The 19,036-nt window shown below is 51.8% G+C and overlaps 1 protein-coding gene across 7 annotated transcripts in view; it reads right to left on the bottom strand.

Annotated features, from left to right (window-relative positions):
• Nucleotides 1–19,036, bottom strand: part of Iqsec1 (IQ motif and Sec7 domain ArfGEF 1) — a 70,104-nt gene that overhangs the window by 36,467 nt on the left and 14,601 nt on the right. For all 7 annotated transcript variants that reach the window (XM_038318584.1, XM_038318586.1, XM_038318583.1 and 4 more), the window contains exons 2-3: nt 11,831–12,122; nt 7,006–8,252 (exon numbers count right to left, since the gene is read on the bottom strand). In XM_038318584.1, coding sequence (XP_038174512.1) covers nt 7,006–8,252; nt 11,831–12,122 — 1,539 coding nt within the window. The remainder of the gene's footprint in view (nt 1–7,005; nt 8,253–11,830; nt 12,123–19,036) is intronic.

Here is a 19,036-nt window from a genome sequence, read left to right as displayed (position 1 = left end):
GCCTTAGTGAGAACGCAATGGACAAGGAGGAAGAGAGAGAAGACTGCCACAGACAGGAAAGGGAGTTGCCTAGAGGTAGCCTCCAGGACCACAGGAAAAGGCTAGTAAACAGGGGGGACTCATTCCTGCCTCAGCCACCAGAAATCTGGGACTCCAGCTTCCAGACTTGCTGGATCTACCCCTGCTCCTCCTGCCAATGACCCGCTGACTTACTGCAAAAGAACCACTCCTGGTGGGCACCCTGAAGTCCTCTGAGAACCCCAAATTTTAAGTCTCTCAGCTGTCACCCAAAGCCTGCTGAGAACACAGGCATGTAGCAGAAACCAAGCCCTCTGCAGACCCAGATGGGAAACACTAGAAACCTCTTGCCAACCTGTTGCTCCCAAGGGCACCAGCTGGCTCCTGTTGTCCCAGCAAAACTGTCACTCCCACAGCAGGTAGTTCCCTTATTTTCCCTTCTGTGTCTGTACTCCCTGCCCCAGAGGGAAGTGGGTCAAGAAGCTAGCTGAAGACAGGAAATGGTCTCTACCTACTGACACTTGACCAGGACCATCCAGGCCCTGGGAAGAAGGACATACTCAGCACCAGGAAGCTTCTTGCTGAGCAAACTGCTGCAGAAGCAGAGCCAGAGGCTAGACGTCCACCAGATGCACCACACTGGCCCTGCTTGGGAGGCCAGGGCCACAGGAAGGTGTCTGGGGCAGCACTACAGGGTTAAGTGTGCCCTCCCCATCCCGCCAGGGTATGGTCTCACTAGCTAGGTCGTCAGACCATATACAGGCCAGACATAGCAGGTATAGACAGAACCTACAGCCTGCCCTGGCTCTAGGGCAGAGCATAGTACATTTGACACCTGTCTGGCTGTGTGGGGGACAATTCAGGTTCCAGCGAAAGGAGTGTCCTCTGATGCAGACAGGCTTCTTCCTGCCTTCAGCCTCTGATTTCCTGTCTGTGTAAATCTGAGCCCTCAGCTCACCTGCAGGGAGGCTCTGTTGTCACAGGATGACATGAATGAGTCTGAAAATAGTTGTACAGGTGACTGACTCTCAGGATATGTGTCCTGCTCTGGAGGGTGGAGCTGTGTGGAACCCCTAGGGCCAGGCTGCGCATCTGGATCAGAGTGTCTCCCTTTCCCTCTGTCTGCAGTCACTGAGAGCTACTGAGCAGTAAAGTATGTTTTAGAGTCTGCCCAAGCAGACCCAGCCTGTGCCCACAGTGGGGAGCCCAGGCACATTCTCTTATCCCAGTGTGCAGAGTCTAGCCTTCTGTCTTCTGGGTACCACTGTCTAATGGCCCTTTGACAGCAGTGTCCTGCAGATGTGCTGAGTCCATGAAGCTGGCCAGTCAGGTCCTAGCACAGCTGGCAATGAAAGTAGCCCAAGATGACCTGGTCCATTTCCAACCCAAATGGGTACTCTGCCCCCTGCTTTGGGCACATTCTTACTTCTTTTCCTGCTCCTATAATTATACACAGGCCCATGATATAGGCTCCTAGACATGTTCCCCTACCCAGGAAAGTGGGGATGTTCTACAGGGTGCTATGCTACGGCATCTCCCAGGGCATATACTCTTCAGGAATTAAGATGTCAGACACTGAGCCTGCTGCAGACACTGGACTAGTGGCATGGTCAGGGGGCCTGGGAGCCTAAGGGGGTATAGTTCCTTAAGTACAGCAGAGAGCGTCTTTTTAAGCAAGGCCAGGGATACCCTTGAGCTAGAGGCCCTGAAGGGGTTGCTGGCTGAGGGTCACAGCTGTCCCAGGTTGGCTGGCAGTGGGGACTGGGGAAGGGAAAAAGGAAGGATAGACAGATAGTAGACAAGTGGGCTTAGAGGCCTGCATGCTTGGAACAGGATGCTTAAGAGTCAGTTTCTGTGTTCTAGAACTGGCTGGTCTGAGGGGAACAGAGCACCATACTAGCCAAGCTAGGGGCATTGGGACCTGGTCTCTGCTGGTGTGTGTGTGTGTGTGTGTGTGTGTGTGTGTGTGTGTGTGCGCGCGCGCGTGCATGTGTGTGTGTGTGTTTGTATTTGTATGTCTGTGTAAGCTTGTGTGTAGTGGACAGGCGCACAGGTAAAAGGGAAGACTCATAATCTTAGACAACTACGGCTTGTGACCCAAGCCCAGGGTAGGAGGGGCTGACCCTATTTGGATATCATAGAAGTCATGGTACCTGTGGCTGAGAGGCAGGGACTAGGAGCTGCAAGCCACTGTGAGGGGTGGATGGACAGTGGGGACAGGCTGTGATAAGGGGTAGCTCCAGGGCCGAATGAGAGCATTTAAGAGGCTTTTTGCAGGAGTCACTACCTCACACTGGCCTGCATGCAGGAGGACAGTCATTTTGCTGGATATGCATGCTATGGAGCCCCTGCTATGGACAACCTGCAGTCCTTCCTCCACTGTGAGTGAGGCAATTCCTGCCCTATGCAGACATGGTGGCTGCTAGTCAGGCTTCCCTACAGGAAGGAAGCCAAGGGCCTGCTTTGATCTTTAAACTGTAAGTAGAGGGGCATGCTACAGTCCTCTTCGGCTACCTGCCATAGGCCAACCAAGTTCCTACCCTCCAAAACAATGTTTTCTCATTGGTGTGTGAGGCAGGCAGGGATCTATCCAACTGTGGAGACAGATAACAGGAAGTCTGGGCTTAAATCTCAGTCGACTGGCTGGAGACCCTGAGGCAAATTACTTTACCTCTCCAGGGCCTTTGCATCCTAGGGATGACTGGGTCACCTGGCAGGAATGAAGCAGGAAGTTCAAGCTGGAATCTTCCATCAAGCCCCTGGGAACTATGCAGACTATAAGGAGGAAACAGGCCAGGCCTGAGCAGGACTAACCAGAGGGACACCATAGCGACCTGGACAAAATGTGTCAACTTTATGGTCGGAGAGACTGGGGCCTTCTGAGGTGCTGTGTGGGGAGTCCAGAGGGTTCCTGGTGGAGGAAACCACTTCCTTTAAAGACAACAAAATCAGAGGCCAGAAGAGGCAAGTCACTGAGCTCCAGGATGCCCAGTAAGACAATGCCAGGTCTTTCAGTTCTCTGTTGCCTGAGGAAGCCCCCAAGCCTCCCTGAGCCACCACCTGGATGCTGCAATGGAAAGTCAGCTTCCTAGAGTACATACTGTGAGGACCTAGCATCAGAAAGCATTGACTTCTGCTTCTATGCCTTACCCACCTCATCGTCTGGACCTACAGGTCTTTCTGAACAGGCAGGAGGTTGGCAGTGAGTCCACTCACAGTTCCACCCTGCTGTCTACTTCTGGGTTTGGCATGCCTACCTCCTCTAAGTCTGGCTAAGCCAGCTTTCCTGACATCAGGTTGATTCAGACTTAAGCATGACTGGGAGTCCACACTTGTTGTAGGAACTTCCCTCCAGTCTCTCGTTATCATTCCACCACAAGGTCTGTGGCAAAAGCAGCCATGGAAGGCTCTGAGTGAAAACAACAACGAGACTGTGAAGGGACCTTACAGAGCATGAATGTTCATCTGCCCCTCCCACAGCCAGCTGCACAAGGCCAAGAAGAGCCTCCAAGGCCTCTTCAGTGGTAGGAGGTCTGACTGCAAAGGCTGAGCTGAGCATGATGACAGCAGCCACCCATAGTACCTCCTGGGATGGCAGCTGGAGGCCAGGCCTTCACCCCTTTGTCTTAAATTCTGTTCAAGTCCTGGGAGCGGGGACACACACCCATTTTTTCAAGTGTGCCAAATGAGGCTCTGAGACCCAGGGATACACTCCAGGTCTTGGGGTAGATCAGTGGTACAGTTGGTCCCCTTCTGCCTGGGATTTTGGATTCCTGCCTTCTCTGAGAGCTGCCTACCAGATGTGCAGCTGGGGCCTGGAGAGGGGGCTGAGCATCCTGGAGTCTGGACAGGGGCCTGAGGACATCCGGAGGTGGCACAGCCTCCTGAGTGAGGCCCCCACCACTCGCCTCACTGTCCCAGCTCTCCTGTTTCATTTTCTTTTTCTGGCTCTCTCACTGCGGATCACCATACAGCTCTCTGCAGACTCCTAAGAGGGACGCTCTGGACAGACAGCTATCACTTGCTAGGCAGTATCAAGTAAGGCCTATGCGTCCTGGAGGGAACTCAGCTGTGTAAGTAAAGGTGGGGCCTGGAGGAATGGCAGTAGTGAGAGCAGGAGCAGAGTCCTGGGCAGTAGTAGAGGAGACAAGCAGGGGGCAGAGCCTGGGAGTGAAATCAGAGGGGAATGAAGGTTGGGTTTTAAGAGTGAGAACCTGGCATGGTACTGGGGCTGCTGAGGACCAGTAAAGGCCTGGCTCAGAACACAAGGGCCCTAGGGCAAAGCAGCCCAGGCCAGAATGTTCAGGCTCTCAGATCTGTCCCTGGAGGGGTCCGGGACTAAACTTTGAGTTGCCAGTCAATTCTGAGTCCTAGAGCTCTTCCCCACATCTATGGAGGAGCTTTAGAAATGTACCAAAAGGTTCTAAGACTGGCAAAGAGGTCTGGCTTATCTGGCAAACTTAAAGCAACATGACTTCTCTCAGAATTTCCAATGTTCCCTTGCATCATGATTGGAGTGAAGGAGGAAACTGAGGCTGGGTGCTTGTTTGGGGCTGAGCTGAGAACCAGCCTTGGTGTCTGTTTCACGTGGAACCTTACTGGTTCCTGCCAGTGGCTACCAACTAGATCTCTCAGAACCAGAACTGCTGCAGGCTGTCCCTTTGGGATCTAGGCTGGCCTGGCTTGTTTTACAGTATGCACCTACCTTGGTCTCCAGTGGCTAGTGCCCCTGGAGAGCCCAAGTTAATTTTCATTAGTTTTAATTATGAACGTCCCTAGGTTGGGTCTTCCAGTCCTGTCTCTGGCAGTGTTAAGGGGTCATTTCTCCAATTTCACTTCCAATCTGGAGATAGCTCTAGTGTCCACTGAAGGATCTCAATGAGCTGATTCTAAAATTCACAAGGAACAACTATCTGTGAAAGATGTGACAATGGAGAGGTCCTTGTCTTAATACCTAGACACATGAGGGGCTGGGGAGATAGCATTAACATACATATATGCATGGGCACACACGTGTATCAGCACCTGCTCACTCAGGAAAACACACATGCACAGCAGATGTATGAAAGTGTAAAAGTTGGCATTTGGTTCAGTGGTAAGCACTTGCCTAGCCTTTTCAAGGCTCTGGGTTCAGTCCCCAGCAGGGCAAAATAATTAGAAGAACAGAAAACAAAACATAAAAAGAAAAAGCAATTTCAAACACAGAGGTACCGGTGGCTGTACCTAGTGAAATTAAACATGTCCATCAGATAAGAGCAGTGCAGCTAAAGCCAATTAGATGCTTCTCAGGGTCCTTTCATTGTGTTCAAATTATATCTGCAAAGAAAAACTCTAAGAAAAAGACAAGAAAGAAAAGGAGCCAGCAGGGGACATACTTCTAATTCTGAGAGCCATCCTTAAGAAGGCCCCGTGATGACATATCCTCAAAAGTGACAAACATTGAACCTCAGGAGGCTCAGGCAGGAGGGTCATAAAGTCAAGGCCTGCTGGGGCTGTACAGTGAGTTCCGAGCCAGCCTGGGTAATTTTGTGATACCCTGTCTCAAAATATGAGGGAAGTACTTGCCACTGGTCCTAAACTCAAGACCTAGAACTGGTGGGGGGGGGGGGGGAGTGACAATGAAGAAATGGGCAAATGACCTGAACGGTTATTTGAATGAGACAAAACAGAGCAGAGCTGGCAGATGGTGCCTTTAAAGTAAGCAGAAAATACAAATGATAATGACATAATCTATACTCTGCCCGGAGGAAGCAGGGCAATACAGAATGTTGTGGGTGGGGAGCAAGCACTGTCAGATCAGGGGTGGGAAACAGGTATAGCCCCTTTTAAACATGAACTTGGCAGCTCTGATGCCAAAGAAAACCCCTACCCAGGAGCCTACAATTCCACGCTGTCATCCGGAGAAGGTGTGGAGACAGTCCATACAAAGTGTCATGTTTCCAGAGTCATGAAGAGGCTGAAGCAACAAACCAAATGACCTTCAGAGGACCATGCTGGGGTGCACCCCATGTGGTACACAGGAAACAAGGTCCATTATCACCAGCAAGCAAGACCTTCAACAGCCTATATACCATACCCTCCGCAGCAGGTGCCTCTGTTGTCACAGTCCATCTGCATGGCTATGGATGCTCAAAATCATGAAGGAGCAGCAGGGAGCAGTGAGGTGTGGCTCAGATGTGGCTGACCCCCACTGTGCCCCACTACCCTCCTGTGGCCCTTCTGGGAAACTCCTAGGGTGTATGCTTGTAACCAGCAGGCAGGCTAGTCACATGCTTTTCAGGACCATAGTCCCCAGGGAAACCACACCAGGCTCGAGTCTGATGACCCCAAATCCCAGAGTCCCCAGGGAAGGAAATGTGAAATCTCAGGTTAAACAAGAGTTGCCAAGGTCCCCTCCGAGGGTGTGCTCAGCCCTCCCCACTTCCCGTGCTATTTTTGACCCTGCTAAGAATAAGTTTACTTTAAATATCCACCTTCTACCATGGCTTTGCTCTCAGGAAGGCCCAGCTGCACTTTCCCTGAGCCCCTCCAGAGCAGCCACTCAAATGTTCTGTCAGCGGCAGCCTACAGATAGAAACCTGCCACCGGCTTGTTCAAGACCTTTGTGCTTCATATTGTCCCTGAACCTGGCATTTGAGGCTGAGTCTGCTATGGGGACACATGGGTGGGAATGATGGATAGAGATTTACCACAAAACAGTCCCTACTCTGCTGTCTAGCCCAGGAACATCTGCCACCTCCACAATGGTCCTTGGAAGGAGCTGGGTCTCCTGAGATTCAAAGATGCTCCAACCATAAACGTGGCGCAGCATCCTGCCTTGACCTTATTATAAAGACTGCCTGGAACTCCAGCCTCAGTGGGGAGGTAGGAAGAGGCTCACAGCAGGAAGGAAGGTGAATTTGCCTTTTGCCTTATCCTGCCTAGGCCTAGGGTTGTGACTGCCAAGGCCATGTGGGTCTGTCCACCATGCATGAAGGGGAAACTCACTTGTTGAAGAGATTCAGGCCAATTCGGTAATGCCTCTTACGGATGACATCATTGCTGAAGGCTGGTGAGTCCCAGCTGTTGCGGGTCTCCTTGTGGTATGTCTGCTTGCTGAGTGTCTGTTCCCGCAGGCTGTCCCGCGATGAGGACTCAGAGCTGCAGTTTATGGTATCGTTGGAGTTGGATGTGCTGTTGATGCTATCATTGTCCCCATCTGAGTAGTCAGACTCAGATTTGCTCTGCCGGTTGGCTGAACCATTGATGGCAAGGTGGCTCTCGAGAGGTCTGGGGGGCCGAGGCCGCAACTCAGGCTCCTCCCGGGGGAGGCCTTTTGGGGGGCCACCGTGGGGGCCATGCTTGGGGCTGCCTTGCTGTCCACCGAGGCTGCGCTCATAGGCACTCTGCCTCTTGAGTGAGCTTCGATCTGAGCGGTCACTGAGTTCCACTGAGCTGTCACTGGGTGGCTCAATGGTAAGCAAGGGAAGGTGCTCCACCCGCAGCCTTGGCTCTGGCCGCTCCAGTGATGGTGTGCTTCGGCAGCTCGTGTCTGTGTCAGCCTTGTCCTCCTTGTGGGCCAAGGCCCAGTAGTCCTGGGCTGTACCCCCAGCCCTTAGCCGCAGGTCCGACTCTGTGCTGGAAGGCCGATCCCCAGCCTGTGAGAGCGGCAGAGGCGGTGACAGCTCTTCCTCATCAATGTAGAGGGTGACATCGCTATATGAGGCTGTCATCTCATCCAATTTGTGGTGGTCCATGCCATGAAGGCCTGGCTTGGGCTCAGTGTCCCGGGCCCGTGCTGTGTCTGGGGCTGGTACTGCCTCACTGTGTAGGCTGCGGCAATTGAGGGCATCATCGATGGACTCAGCCAGGGACTTCACCTGCCGGGAGAATGCATCCTCCAGTTCTGTGATGGCATCTGCAAAGTCACTGGAGGGTGCTGGAGACTTGAGGGCTGGGTCGCTAAGGTCTCCACATTCTGATGGCACCAGGGCACCCAGCTGGGAACCATCATTGGTCACAGAGACCTGCTTGCCCTCAAAGTAGGAGCTGTGCACCTTCTCAGGGCCTTCAAAGGAGAACTGCATCCTCATGTTGGACAGCACAATGCGGCGTGACATGCGGTTCTCTGACATGGAGCTACGCAGGCGCTCAAAGTTCTTGTTCATTTGGTACTGGCGGAACGCCGTCTGGATGGTGCGGGCTGCATGGCGGGTCACAAGGCGTCCCCCATACTTGCGTTCTAGCATTTCCACCTGGGGGGGTAAGGAGAGGAGAATGTGGGTCCTGTGTGATGGCACAGAGACAGGTATATCTACCCTTTTTATGCTCTGTAGCGATGTAACCTGGGATGGTCTCACCACATCCCCAAGTTGCTTAAAACAGCAGCCTGGGTGGTTGGAGGTTTTCAGTGTCAGGGTAAAGGCAGTAACACACATGTGCTGAGAATCTCAATACCTCTGGCCATTGAAGCTATGGGCCCTGCAGGTTTTCTAAAAATGTATCTATAGATGTGACCCCAGAGCTGGGGAATCTGAGGCATGAACAGAACAGAACCTAGTGAGAGGGTGTGGCTTGACCTTGGCTCTGGCTCTCTTCAGCTTGGACAAGCCTCGGAACCACGAAGTCCTCCATTTCCTTAACTGTGACATGGGGCGGTAGTAGGACCCACTTTCTAGTGCTCTGGTAAGCTCCCAGTGATGAAAGGCAGGTGCCTGGCATAGGCCAGGGGCAGCTGGATGAAGAGCTCAGCCCCATTCCCAGGTGGCAGATGCAGTCGTGATGCAGATGCAGGTCTCTATGCTGAGACCTAGGTAAGACTTGGCAAAGCTGGGTCTCCTTTTATCCTATGGCTCTATGAGCTCTGATGGGCATGGTTGTGAGTTTGGAGGGGTGCAAGTTCTCAAGCATCTCAGCTCAATATCTATCAAGAGTCACCCAAGGTCTCCTGAAGTCTCAGGCATTACAGTCTACCTAGCCTGAGGGCTAATCCTGAGTCTGGATCCTGGATGCGTATGAAACGCAATTAGCTATAGCCTGGTCTGCAGGAATCAGCAATCTGTCTCTGGCTGCTGGGGCTGGGCTCTATCTCTGTGGGAATGAGGAAAGGATTCAAGTTCTCAGGACGAGGTAAAATCCTGATTCCACCTGTTTTGGCACTATGAGCCAGCACCTCATCCATCATGCATGGCAATGCAAAAGGACACACAAGGTCCCTCCCTACCCTGGGTTAGGTTAGAAAGATGCACAGTCTGATACAGAACACCAGAAACACAGCAAAGCCAGGGCTGTGGCCCAAGCCTAGGAGAGGACCCTCTGCACACCATCTCAGGAGTACCCAGGGAGCAGCTCTAGGAACAGCCAGGAGACTGGGGAGTTCTTTCACTGCCATCCAGAGATGGCTGTACTGCTACACCAACAAGCAAAACTACTATATTTGGCTGAGTGGGCAAAAAGCTCAGGGTCAGGAAGGGATCAAAGCCGAGCCTAGGAAGCCCCCCTTCCTTCCTTCAACCCTGCCTAAGAAGGCTTCCTCCTGGAATCCCTGCCAAGGGCTTCAGAGATACCAGAGTCACCAAAGCCTACTCCCAGGGCCTTCCTTGATGACCTGGACTTTGGAGACTAGGACCTATCCTGCTGTCTGTATTGGGTTGAATGATAGCTCACTAGAAGGGCAGAAATGGGCTCTAGGATGAGTCACCAAGAACACCCCTCTGCTCTCCCCTAAGTAGACACTGGTTGTCCAACCCTATTCTCTCTCAATCCTGAACTCACCATGGCTAACCTGCCTTCTGGTCTGGAAGTGACATGAGGCCCCATCTATAGCACTTCTGGGACCCAGAGGAGGGGAAGGCAACTAACACTTGCTACCCATGGGATGCCAGGAACTGGACCACACCCTCATATAGTTCTTACCATACTGAGAGACTAGGAACTACACTATCCCTGATCTCAGATGACATGAGGAAAGCTAGTAGCCAGGCTTCACAGACAGTGGCAGGAAGGCTTTCCCCGGGGCCAGGGCTCACCCTGGTATGTTTACTTGCTGAGGAACTGCCTTCCACAAGGCACACCTGCCACCACCCAGAGACTTGAGGCCATTCCCTGATCCCCGTGCAGGCCTCCTGTTCTTAGGGACGGGAACAAAGGCATGGAGGGTTGGGTTAAGAAGACTCTTCACTAAGATGGACTTCCACCTTCCCACAATTCTCATGTAATCTACCCTACTCCTGCTCCAGGAAGTTCAGGCAGCATGGAATACTAGGTGGCTATTCATGTTGACTCCTCTTGCCTCTGTGCCAACTCTTCTCTGCCACCTTTTCTATCTCTCACATACACCGAGGTCATTCTTGTACCAAAGCCTTGGCACATATGGTTAGCTCTTTTCCAAACGCCCAGTTTTCAGGCCACCATCATCTGATACAGCCAATACTCAGTCCCTCTACTTCTTCCTCCAGAATTATGACCTCCAGGGTCTGGGTCACTTCCTGCAGTGAAAATGTCTGAACTGCTGACTTGCTTGTCCATCCACTGTCCAGGAATGTCACTCAGGTGCCGCATCCTCATCTTGCAGGCTGTCCCTTATCCTATTATCTGGCACCAGGGGAAATTCAGCTATGGATGGAATGAAGGTGAACAGCTGCATATCTGTGGCATGTAACCATTCCTACAGGCTGTCTCAACCTTGCCCAATTCTATTCCATGGTCCTGTTCAGATGACTTTGACAACAAACTCTTCACGGATCACTCTGGATCTCTGCAGAGCTGAGAAACTCAGTAGAGGCTGTTCTGCCTGCTGCTGACCTGGCAAAGGAATCAAGGTCCACGGCTATGGGGGAATTGCTACGAGGCCCCTTGTGAGTCTCGACTAACAAGGAGGATAAAGCATGTGAGCAGAGGAGGGCAGAGCTATCCTATGTCACAAATCATCGCCCCAGGGATGAGAGGTCAAGATTGAGCCGAGGGAGAAGATCCACCCTGAGGGCACCCCACCATGTCCTCAGGAAGATGAGATGGCATAGCCTAGACCTCTGTTCTTTTAAGGAAACAAAGTGGCTAGCAGATATGGGCAAGAGGGAGATAACACCTGTGGGCTGTGGAAGGGGTCCTGGTGTCACCCCACGGCTGAGGGACTGCCTGGGAGACATGAAGCTTGCCCAAAGCACAAGGCCCAGAGCTATGGAATGCCAGCCAGATGTTCTGTTTGTCTCTACACATCCATGAAGCTCAGAGACACAGTCAAATAGTGGACATTCATTCCCACACCAGCCTGTTCTCTGCTGAACAACTGCACTGTGAGGATCTGCCATGCTCACAGCAAACCCCAAAAGTGGGCCAGGCCACCTGACCTTGGGTTTGAGGCCTGAGGAAGAGCTACAGCATTCAATGTAGACTTTCTCTAGAGACTGTGGAGTTTCAGTCTCTAGATAGGATAATAAGTAACCTCCCTCCCTCAGGCCTTTCTTGGGACCTAAGAACCTTCACAGCCACCTTGGCAACCTGTGGTCTAGTGGTGCTGGGCCATGACACTCAGGTGCCCAACACAGGCCAGATTCTAGCAGAGGGATATGGAAACCTACAAAGGCAACATTTGAAGAGGATACTATAAGTCCCTAGAAAGGATGCCAGGGCCCCTGGCCATTAGTGTAAATCCCTTCCCATGTTTCAGCAGAGCTGGGCTGGAAATGGTTCTACAAGTGAAGGCAGGGATCCCCTGATCCTCAGATGGGCACCCTAGCTGGTATCTGGAATCCATCACTAAGAGCATCTGGCTTCTGAGGCCTCGTGTCACTTGGGAGGTCATACACGGTGGGAAGAGACTCCTGCAACCTACCTGCTTATCTTGTAGATCTGAAGAGAGCTCATAGCTCTCAGACAGTGACCGAGAGCGCTTGATGGCCTCCTCCTCAGCCTGCTTGCGCAGGACAGAGGTCGAGTGCTGAAGCCGGGGCCTCCGTGTGCGCTGTTGTGGTCCTGGCCCTGCGTACAGCCCATAGGCACCCACTGACGTGTGCTCGTAGTGGTCTGGGCTCAGGCTGGAACCAGGTACCAAGGGACCCTGGTGGTAGGCTGAGGGGCTGTCCAGCGATGTGCCAGTCTCACTACTGGGGGCCTCACCTTCAACACTGCAGAGGAAAGAGAAGAGAGACACATGCTAAGTAGAAAAGCAGAACCTGGTGAGTAGGAGAAGGAAGAGTGCTCCCAGGTAGCCAGGGACTCTGCAGAGCCCTCTGCTCTGCATCTTCCTGGAGCTTCTGAACAACTTCCATATTCTAACATCTGGTATACTGTACTGATGGGGCTGGCTTCCCAACTAAGTATCAGCCCTCCAATGACAGAGGTTTTGACTAACTATGGTACTAATGGTGCCTAGCACTTATAGCAGAGCCTGGTCTGTGCTAAGTACTCATTGTGTTTTCAAAAAATAAGATCACTACCTCTCCTGCCACCTGAATTAAATGCTGGATTGATTTTGTACCCCTATATCCCCATGACTATATTTGGAGCCAGAATCTTTTTAAATTATTTTTTCTTTATTTTATATATATAAGTGTTTTGTCTGCATGAAGATATGTGTCTGTGCTTGCAGAGGTCAGAAGAATGTCTATCTCCTGGAACTAGAGTTATAGATGGTTGTGAGATACCATGTCAGTGCTGGGAACTGAACCCAGGTCCTCTGCAAAAGCAAGAGTTCTTAACAGCTAAGCCATTTCTAGCTCCCTGTAGATAGGATCATTAAAATGAAAGACATTAGGGTAGATCCTAGTATAACTGAACTGGTATCCTTCTAAGAAGGGGAATGCAGGCTACAACATGTATGGTAGAAGATGATATGAACACTCGAGGAGAAGGCAGCACACCAAGAAGAGAGGCTCAGGAGAAGATAGCCAGGCCATACCTCCATTGCAGACTGGCAGCCTCCAGAGCCTGCAGACACTGAAGGCCTGTGGCTGAGGTCCACCTCTGGCATTTGTCATGCAAGACTCAGAAGCAAACCCGATGTTACTCAAGTGTTTTACATTTTAACTTTTCTGTGAAGAGGAAGCGCAGGGACGAGTGTGAGGCCCGTGTAAACACTGTCCCTGGTACCAAAGGCTGGAAGCGGGTCCCCTTCCATCTCACTGCCTTTTGCTCCACAGAGTACCTTCATGCCAAACAGGAGCAAGGCCAACTAGTGGGGACAGAGGGACTGGCTGCTGACTCATCCCAGCCCTGGGCCGGGAACATTCTTTTCTGTACAGACACTCGTTCCCTCTGCAGTTGCTTTTCAGGGAGGGATGGGGAGAAAAAGGAGACACTGATTTGAAGAGTTTATAGTACAAGTCCTCATCCTTTGCTAGGCTCCCTGTCCCTGTGAGACCAGACACCCGGGCGCTGGCAGGAACTTAAAAGGCCTGTGATCCCTGGGGCAGGGTGGAGGGTCTCCAGAATGGGCACAGAGAAAAAAGACAAGGGCCCCACCCAGACTGCAGTCCTTTCCAAAATGTCCCCTCTTCAGACCAATGAGGAATGTCTTGCACTAAGCAGCCTGGCAGACAGGCTGCCCTTCTCAGTTCTGCTAGAGTCCTGTTGTTTGTTCTCCAGGGGGGTCCCCAGTTTGGGGCCTGTGGAAGGGAGCCTGAAGCAGGGAGGGCCAAAGCTGCCTGCCCTTGGACTCTAATACCACTCTGCACCAGGGACAGAAGCAAATCTCAGCACCTGCCTCTGGCCTATGGCTTAGCAGCTGCCTCTGGCCTTCAGGAACAGGCAATGGAACCTCCCAACATGCCTCAGTGGCTAAGGTATGACAGTCATTCTTTGAGAAGGACCTACCTGGAGGAGGAATTGGAAGACACATGCTTTGGCTGGCTCCATCTATAGTTTTCCTTTTAGTAATACCAGCAACTTCGTCCAAGAAACACCACCCTTCAAGGCTCTCTGGGTAAAACAGAGCCACCTGACCCACTGTTGCCCCTGGACCCCCACCAGTGTCCTTTTTGCTGAAACTTGAACAGCACACTTTTCATTAAATGCTCAGAACTTCAACCAACCATCATGAGAAAGAAGGACTAAGTACCATTAGAATTAGGCCACCCAGAGTACAGAACAGCAGCCTCCACTGGGAAAGCCCACCCAGGCTCTCTGGCACAAAAGCGGGTCCCACTTCACTCAGGTGGGTCAGCACACACAGAGACACATGCCCCTCAACTGAACACATGTTCTGGTCAAGGGTCTGGCTCTGAGTATAATGAGCTGGAGGAAATATAGCCTGTGCCTTTTGTGGGGGATTCCAAACAGGCTGAGCCCTGAATCAGAAGGTGGAGAAGATAGCAGTCACCACCATCCCTGGAGCAGAGCCTGAAGCTGCTTGGTGGTTGCCAGGCTGCACCAGAAAGAACCACAGGGAGTTCAGGCAGAGAAGAATGGGCTAGGCCTGCCTCATGGTGCTGTCCCTGACCCTCAGAGTCCAGGCTGGAGGAGCAGTGGCTAGAAAGATTCAGTCTTTTCTTGTCTGGCCTGAGAACAGCTTCAAGGGCAGGGCATTCATTGCTGTTGGCCATGGGGAAAGAGCAGGGCCTAGGCTGCCTGCAAGCCTGGGAGATCCAGCCTACACAGTAGGTCTCAGCTTAGGGCAGGGGCACTAGGACAGAGATTTATCCCAGATGGCTTTGCCTCCATGGATGAGATATCAGAGTGGTGTCTGCACTGGGGAGGGTAACATTGGGATGGGACTAGAGATGAAAGAGGTCAGGAGTGCGCTGGAGCTGTGTTACTGCTCTGGGCAGTTCTGGGCCAATAGGTTTCCAGAATATGCTGGGAGAGAAGGCCAGGTCTCTCCAGAGCTTCCCCTATGAGAAGGGGGAGGGGTGAGGCCAACACAGCCTCACTCAGTTGGGGTCACCTGTCAAGTCCACCTGTCAAGGTGGAGCTGTGTGGTGAGACAGGCTTTCTACAGTCCGGAAAAACACCAGGACCAGCAGGTAAAGGTGCTTGCTACCAAAGCTGACAGCCTGAGTCTGATCCCCAGGACCCATATGGTGGAAGGAGAACCTACTTTCTTCTCTGATCGCCATACATATGCTGTGGTGTACACACACACACACACACACACACACACACACACACACAAATCCAAAGCCACACAGTGTCAGACACCAACAGAGACTTTCCTTTATTGGAGTGTTTCTGATTTGAGAGGGGCAAAGACAACCCTTCTAAGCAGAAAGACCCATGCTGCCAAGCCAAGACACTCTCAGGCCCATTGCTAGGGCAGGTATGAGCAGGGTTGTACCATTCTACTCTGATGAACACCTGGACATCCGGGGAGGGACCCAGGATGACTTTTCTCTGTGGCATCCCCCTAGAGCTTCTTTATGAGGCTGATTCCACCCTACCACGTATTCTTTGGCGGGGGAGGTGCAAGAACTGTCCCTTACTGCAAAATAGCCACAGAGGCTCAGTGTTCAGAAATAAAGAAGTTTGCACTGAGATTCTTCTACTGTGCAATATGTTTGTGGAAGAGCCAATACATCAACTTACAATATTTCCACTTAGGATATATATCCCAGGACGTCCACGCTATAAATGGAGGAGTATTTTATGTTACTCTCCATCCAGGACTCCGGGGTGACAACAGCTACACCCAGGCCCTACATTCTGACCTGGCACCTCCTCCAGCCTCCTGAGCCTTGGTTCTATGTTTCACCTTCCCTCCATCCTAGGTATAGCTCTCTATATAGGTTTCTCCCTATATGCAGGTCTGTCAGAGAGGATTGAACACCCCAGAGTACATACATCTTGAACGACACCCTTAACCTACCATATGTCTCTTCCAGACTCCTAGACTACAGGCAGATCAAGGAATGGGACGAGACATACATCCCACATCCAACAGTCCCTAACTATTCAGTTTCTAAAATGTTTCATGGCAGTTAAGTGGTTGCTGCCTGTTACAGGTCTCAGATCTTCCTGGTTCAACAATTCTTCTAGGCGCATACTAAGCCAAGAAGACCAACACACAAAGGGATAAATACAAGGACTTTCACAGCGCTGTGGTCTCTAAGCATGCAAGATTAGAAATAAATCTAGATGCTCACCTAAAAGGGACTGACTGCAATTATTTTCATGTCCACACAAGGGAAGCAACGTCAAGATGCAGAAGTTCTGCCCTGACAGCTGTGAATGGGAAGAGACCCGGAGATGTTTCGGTGACTCTAAGATTGATGTGAGCTGATGCCGTCACACAGCTGAGGAGGCCTGGCAGCGCTGTGCTCCACAGAAAGCCAGGAGCAAAAATAGCCCTAGTGCAGCTGTCAGATCACAGCAGAGGCCTCTGCATCCTGGAGCTAGGCTAGAGGTGGCAGACCTTTTCATCTTCCCCTCACCAACCCCTGCAGACATTGCTAATCTATCACTGACTCCATCCTGCTGATCTTGGGTGGAGCCTCAGTCGGGTTCCACATAGATTCACTACATCTGATCCTAGCTGGCATAAGAGACAGACCCTGTGGGTCAGAACCAAATTATTGCAATCTGGGTCAGCTGAGCAAGCTAGGCCAGAAGCAGCTCCTCTCAGGGTATATGATCCCTTGCCTCAGACCTAAAGGATGATAAATCAAGACTGGAATAGATTTCCCCAGGGGAGGGGGAAGAGGTGGGGAATGGGTTATTCCCAGGAGTGAGAAATAAATACTGTTGCCTGACGGGAAGTCTCCCTGCCCCACGGGGCTAGTGTCAGTCTGTAGCCCTTACTTACATTTCAGTGTCTCCGAGGTCCATGCTCTCATCTGATCTCAATCCCCACTTTTTTTTTTTTTGGAGGCCCCTGCCACTTCCCACCTGTACAGCAACTGGAACATGAACATGTATGGTACTTCATCAGATGGAGGCCGAGCTCCCCATGTTCAAGAAGGGGTCCTGGTGGTTGGGCAGGCCTGGGCAGGTGCATGCTCTGCCCCCGAACTCCCTTCCTACCTGGGGACTTCAGGATGACTCAGAAAGCAGCTTCCCAAACTCTCCAGTCTCAAGCCTCACACGAGATGGTCTGGTTTTTGTTTTTTTCCCAGACCAAGTGAGGCAGATATCATTCAAGGGTCCTCAGAGTCCCTGCTGACCTAGTGCACCAGGCACAGGGAGTCTCTGCTCACTCGCTGCTTGCCAGTTGTATGACATGAGCAGGGAGATCCTGGAGTCTCGCTTCCCACTCCAGTACATGGAGAACAGAGTGGCTGTCGGCACAGCAGAGTTGGCACTGTGCCATCCTGCACGCACAGGCTCCACTCATGAAATAAACACACTTTCTAAAGGCTGGTTACTCTGACAGGAGGTGGGAGGGGCCCAGTTGCCCAGGTCAGCCTCATAACTGGGACCTCTGAGGCCCTGCCTATGGATCAGAGACAAAGTCTGCATCTCTGGACTAAAAGGCTCCAGGGGAGGGGAGACAAGGGATTATGATCAGGCCTTAGGGGCCATCTAAGATGCCACATCCTGCTCTGGCCTTGGCTGTTGTTCTAGCTGTATGTGAATCAGGGTGGGGGTAGAGGCTTTGCCTTTCTGCCTTGGATGTCTCTAATTATAGCCTGTGAAGTCATGAATGACTTTTCTTAAGAAAAACGTTGGACAGAAGAGGCTTCAGGCAGCAGTGAGGCATGGCAGAAGAAGGGACCTGTTGTTTACCACCAGTGCCCATGATGGTGGTGGCAGAGAAAGCTAAGGTCTAATATACCTAAGAACATTCTACGTGTCACATGTAACTCAGTCCGGCTGGCTTGAGCCTAGCACTGACCCACTTGCACTTGGTATTTCTTCCTTAGAGTGAGGGTTATATGCGGTCTTACCTGAGATGCAACAACACAGGTCCTTCCCATCCCCACCCCCGACACTGTCAATTATCTAGAAAGGACTCAGAATACGTACCCCAAAGACAATGCTGTGAAAAGATTCAGTACACTAGAATGTTTGGGGAACAAGGAGGAGACTGTGTCTTGTGGGGGAACACCCTCTTCAGCATAGGCTGGGACTGGGCTAGAGGACCCAAGCTATCTGAGAGGCCCAGCTTTGGTTAAACATCCACATTTAAGTGTCTTAGGATAGATTTTAGGCAGCTTGCACCTGCCAGAGGTAAAAGCTCCTGACATGTGCATGCCTCTTGTCGTTTCCCTAGACAGGGTTTCTGATTTCCAGAATGGGAGGCTGAAGTACGTCAGGCCAACCATTCTCAGGCTTCTGTATGGCTGCTAGCTGCTTGGGGGGCATTAACTGAGGATGATCACTCAAAGAGGTCGGTGACAGTCCTGGTCTCTTACTGGTCTGGAATCCCATGTGCTTTATCATAGCCTCAGATTAGCTGGGTGGGGTTGTTAACACAGACCAGCACAAGGCCTGGGAAGTAAGTGAGGAGATTGTGTCCTCTAAGCATAGGTAGGGCTGCCATAGCTCAAGAGGGGAGACTATCACCTTAGGTCTCTATAGGGCAATCCTGGGGCCAAGGGGACAGAGTTTATGGACAAGTGGCAGGAACAGAAGAGAGGCAGTGACTTAGAGAGGTTGCTCACATTGTTGGGAGCATTAATGAGCCTCCTGAATGGCTCTTGTCCAGCTCACTGCCTGGGTAGCCCAGAGGCAGCTCAGACAAACCATCAGGACACACTGTTCATCATTCTGCAGCTCGCAGAGGCTTAAGCTGAGTCAGGACTTTAGTTATGGCAGTCCTTTAGGCCTTACACTCTGGAATGTTCCCTGGCTGATGTGGCCCCAGGAGCCGAGGGCAAAGACATAAAGGGATAGGTTAAGGGAAAAGTAAGTGGTGGGGGTGGCCACTTCTTGGCAGGCCCTCTACCATTGGTACCTGGTTCCTGGAGAGGACTGTGCACTGCTGGTGATGGACTTGCAGGGAGGCCTTCATAGGAAGGCGGGTGGAGACCGCTAAGCCTGACCCAGCAGAGCTGGGATGAGTGTGATGCAGGAGAGAGATCATGCATGGAGGTTGGAGAGCAGGAGGGGAGGGTATTGACACATCCAGGGGGATCTGGGCAGGGAACCAAGGGAACAGAGAGCCCAT

Source organism: Arvicola amphibius, chromosome 2, assembly GCF_903992535.2.
Source record: "Arvicola amphibius chromosome 2, mArvAmp1.2, whole genome shotgun sequence".
NCBI lineage: Eukaryota > Metazoa > Chordata > Mammalia > Rodentia > Cricetidae > Arvicola > Arvicola amphibius.
The sequence above is the reverse complement of the archived record's forward strand: the minus strand, read 5'-3'. Positions and strand labels throughout refer to the sequence as shown.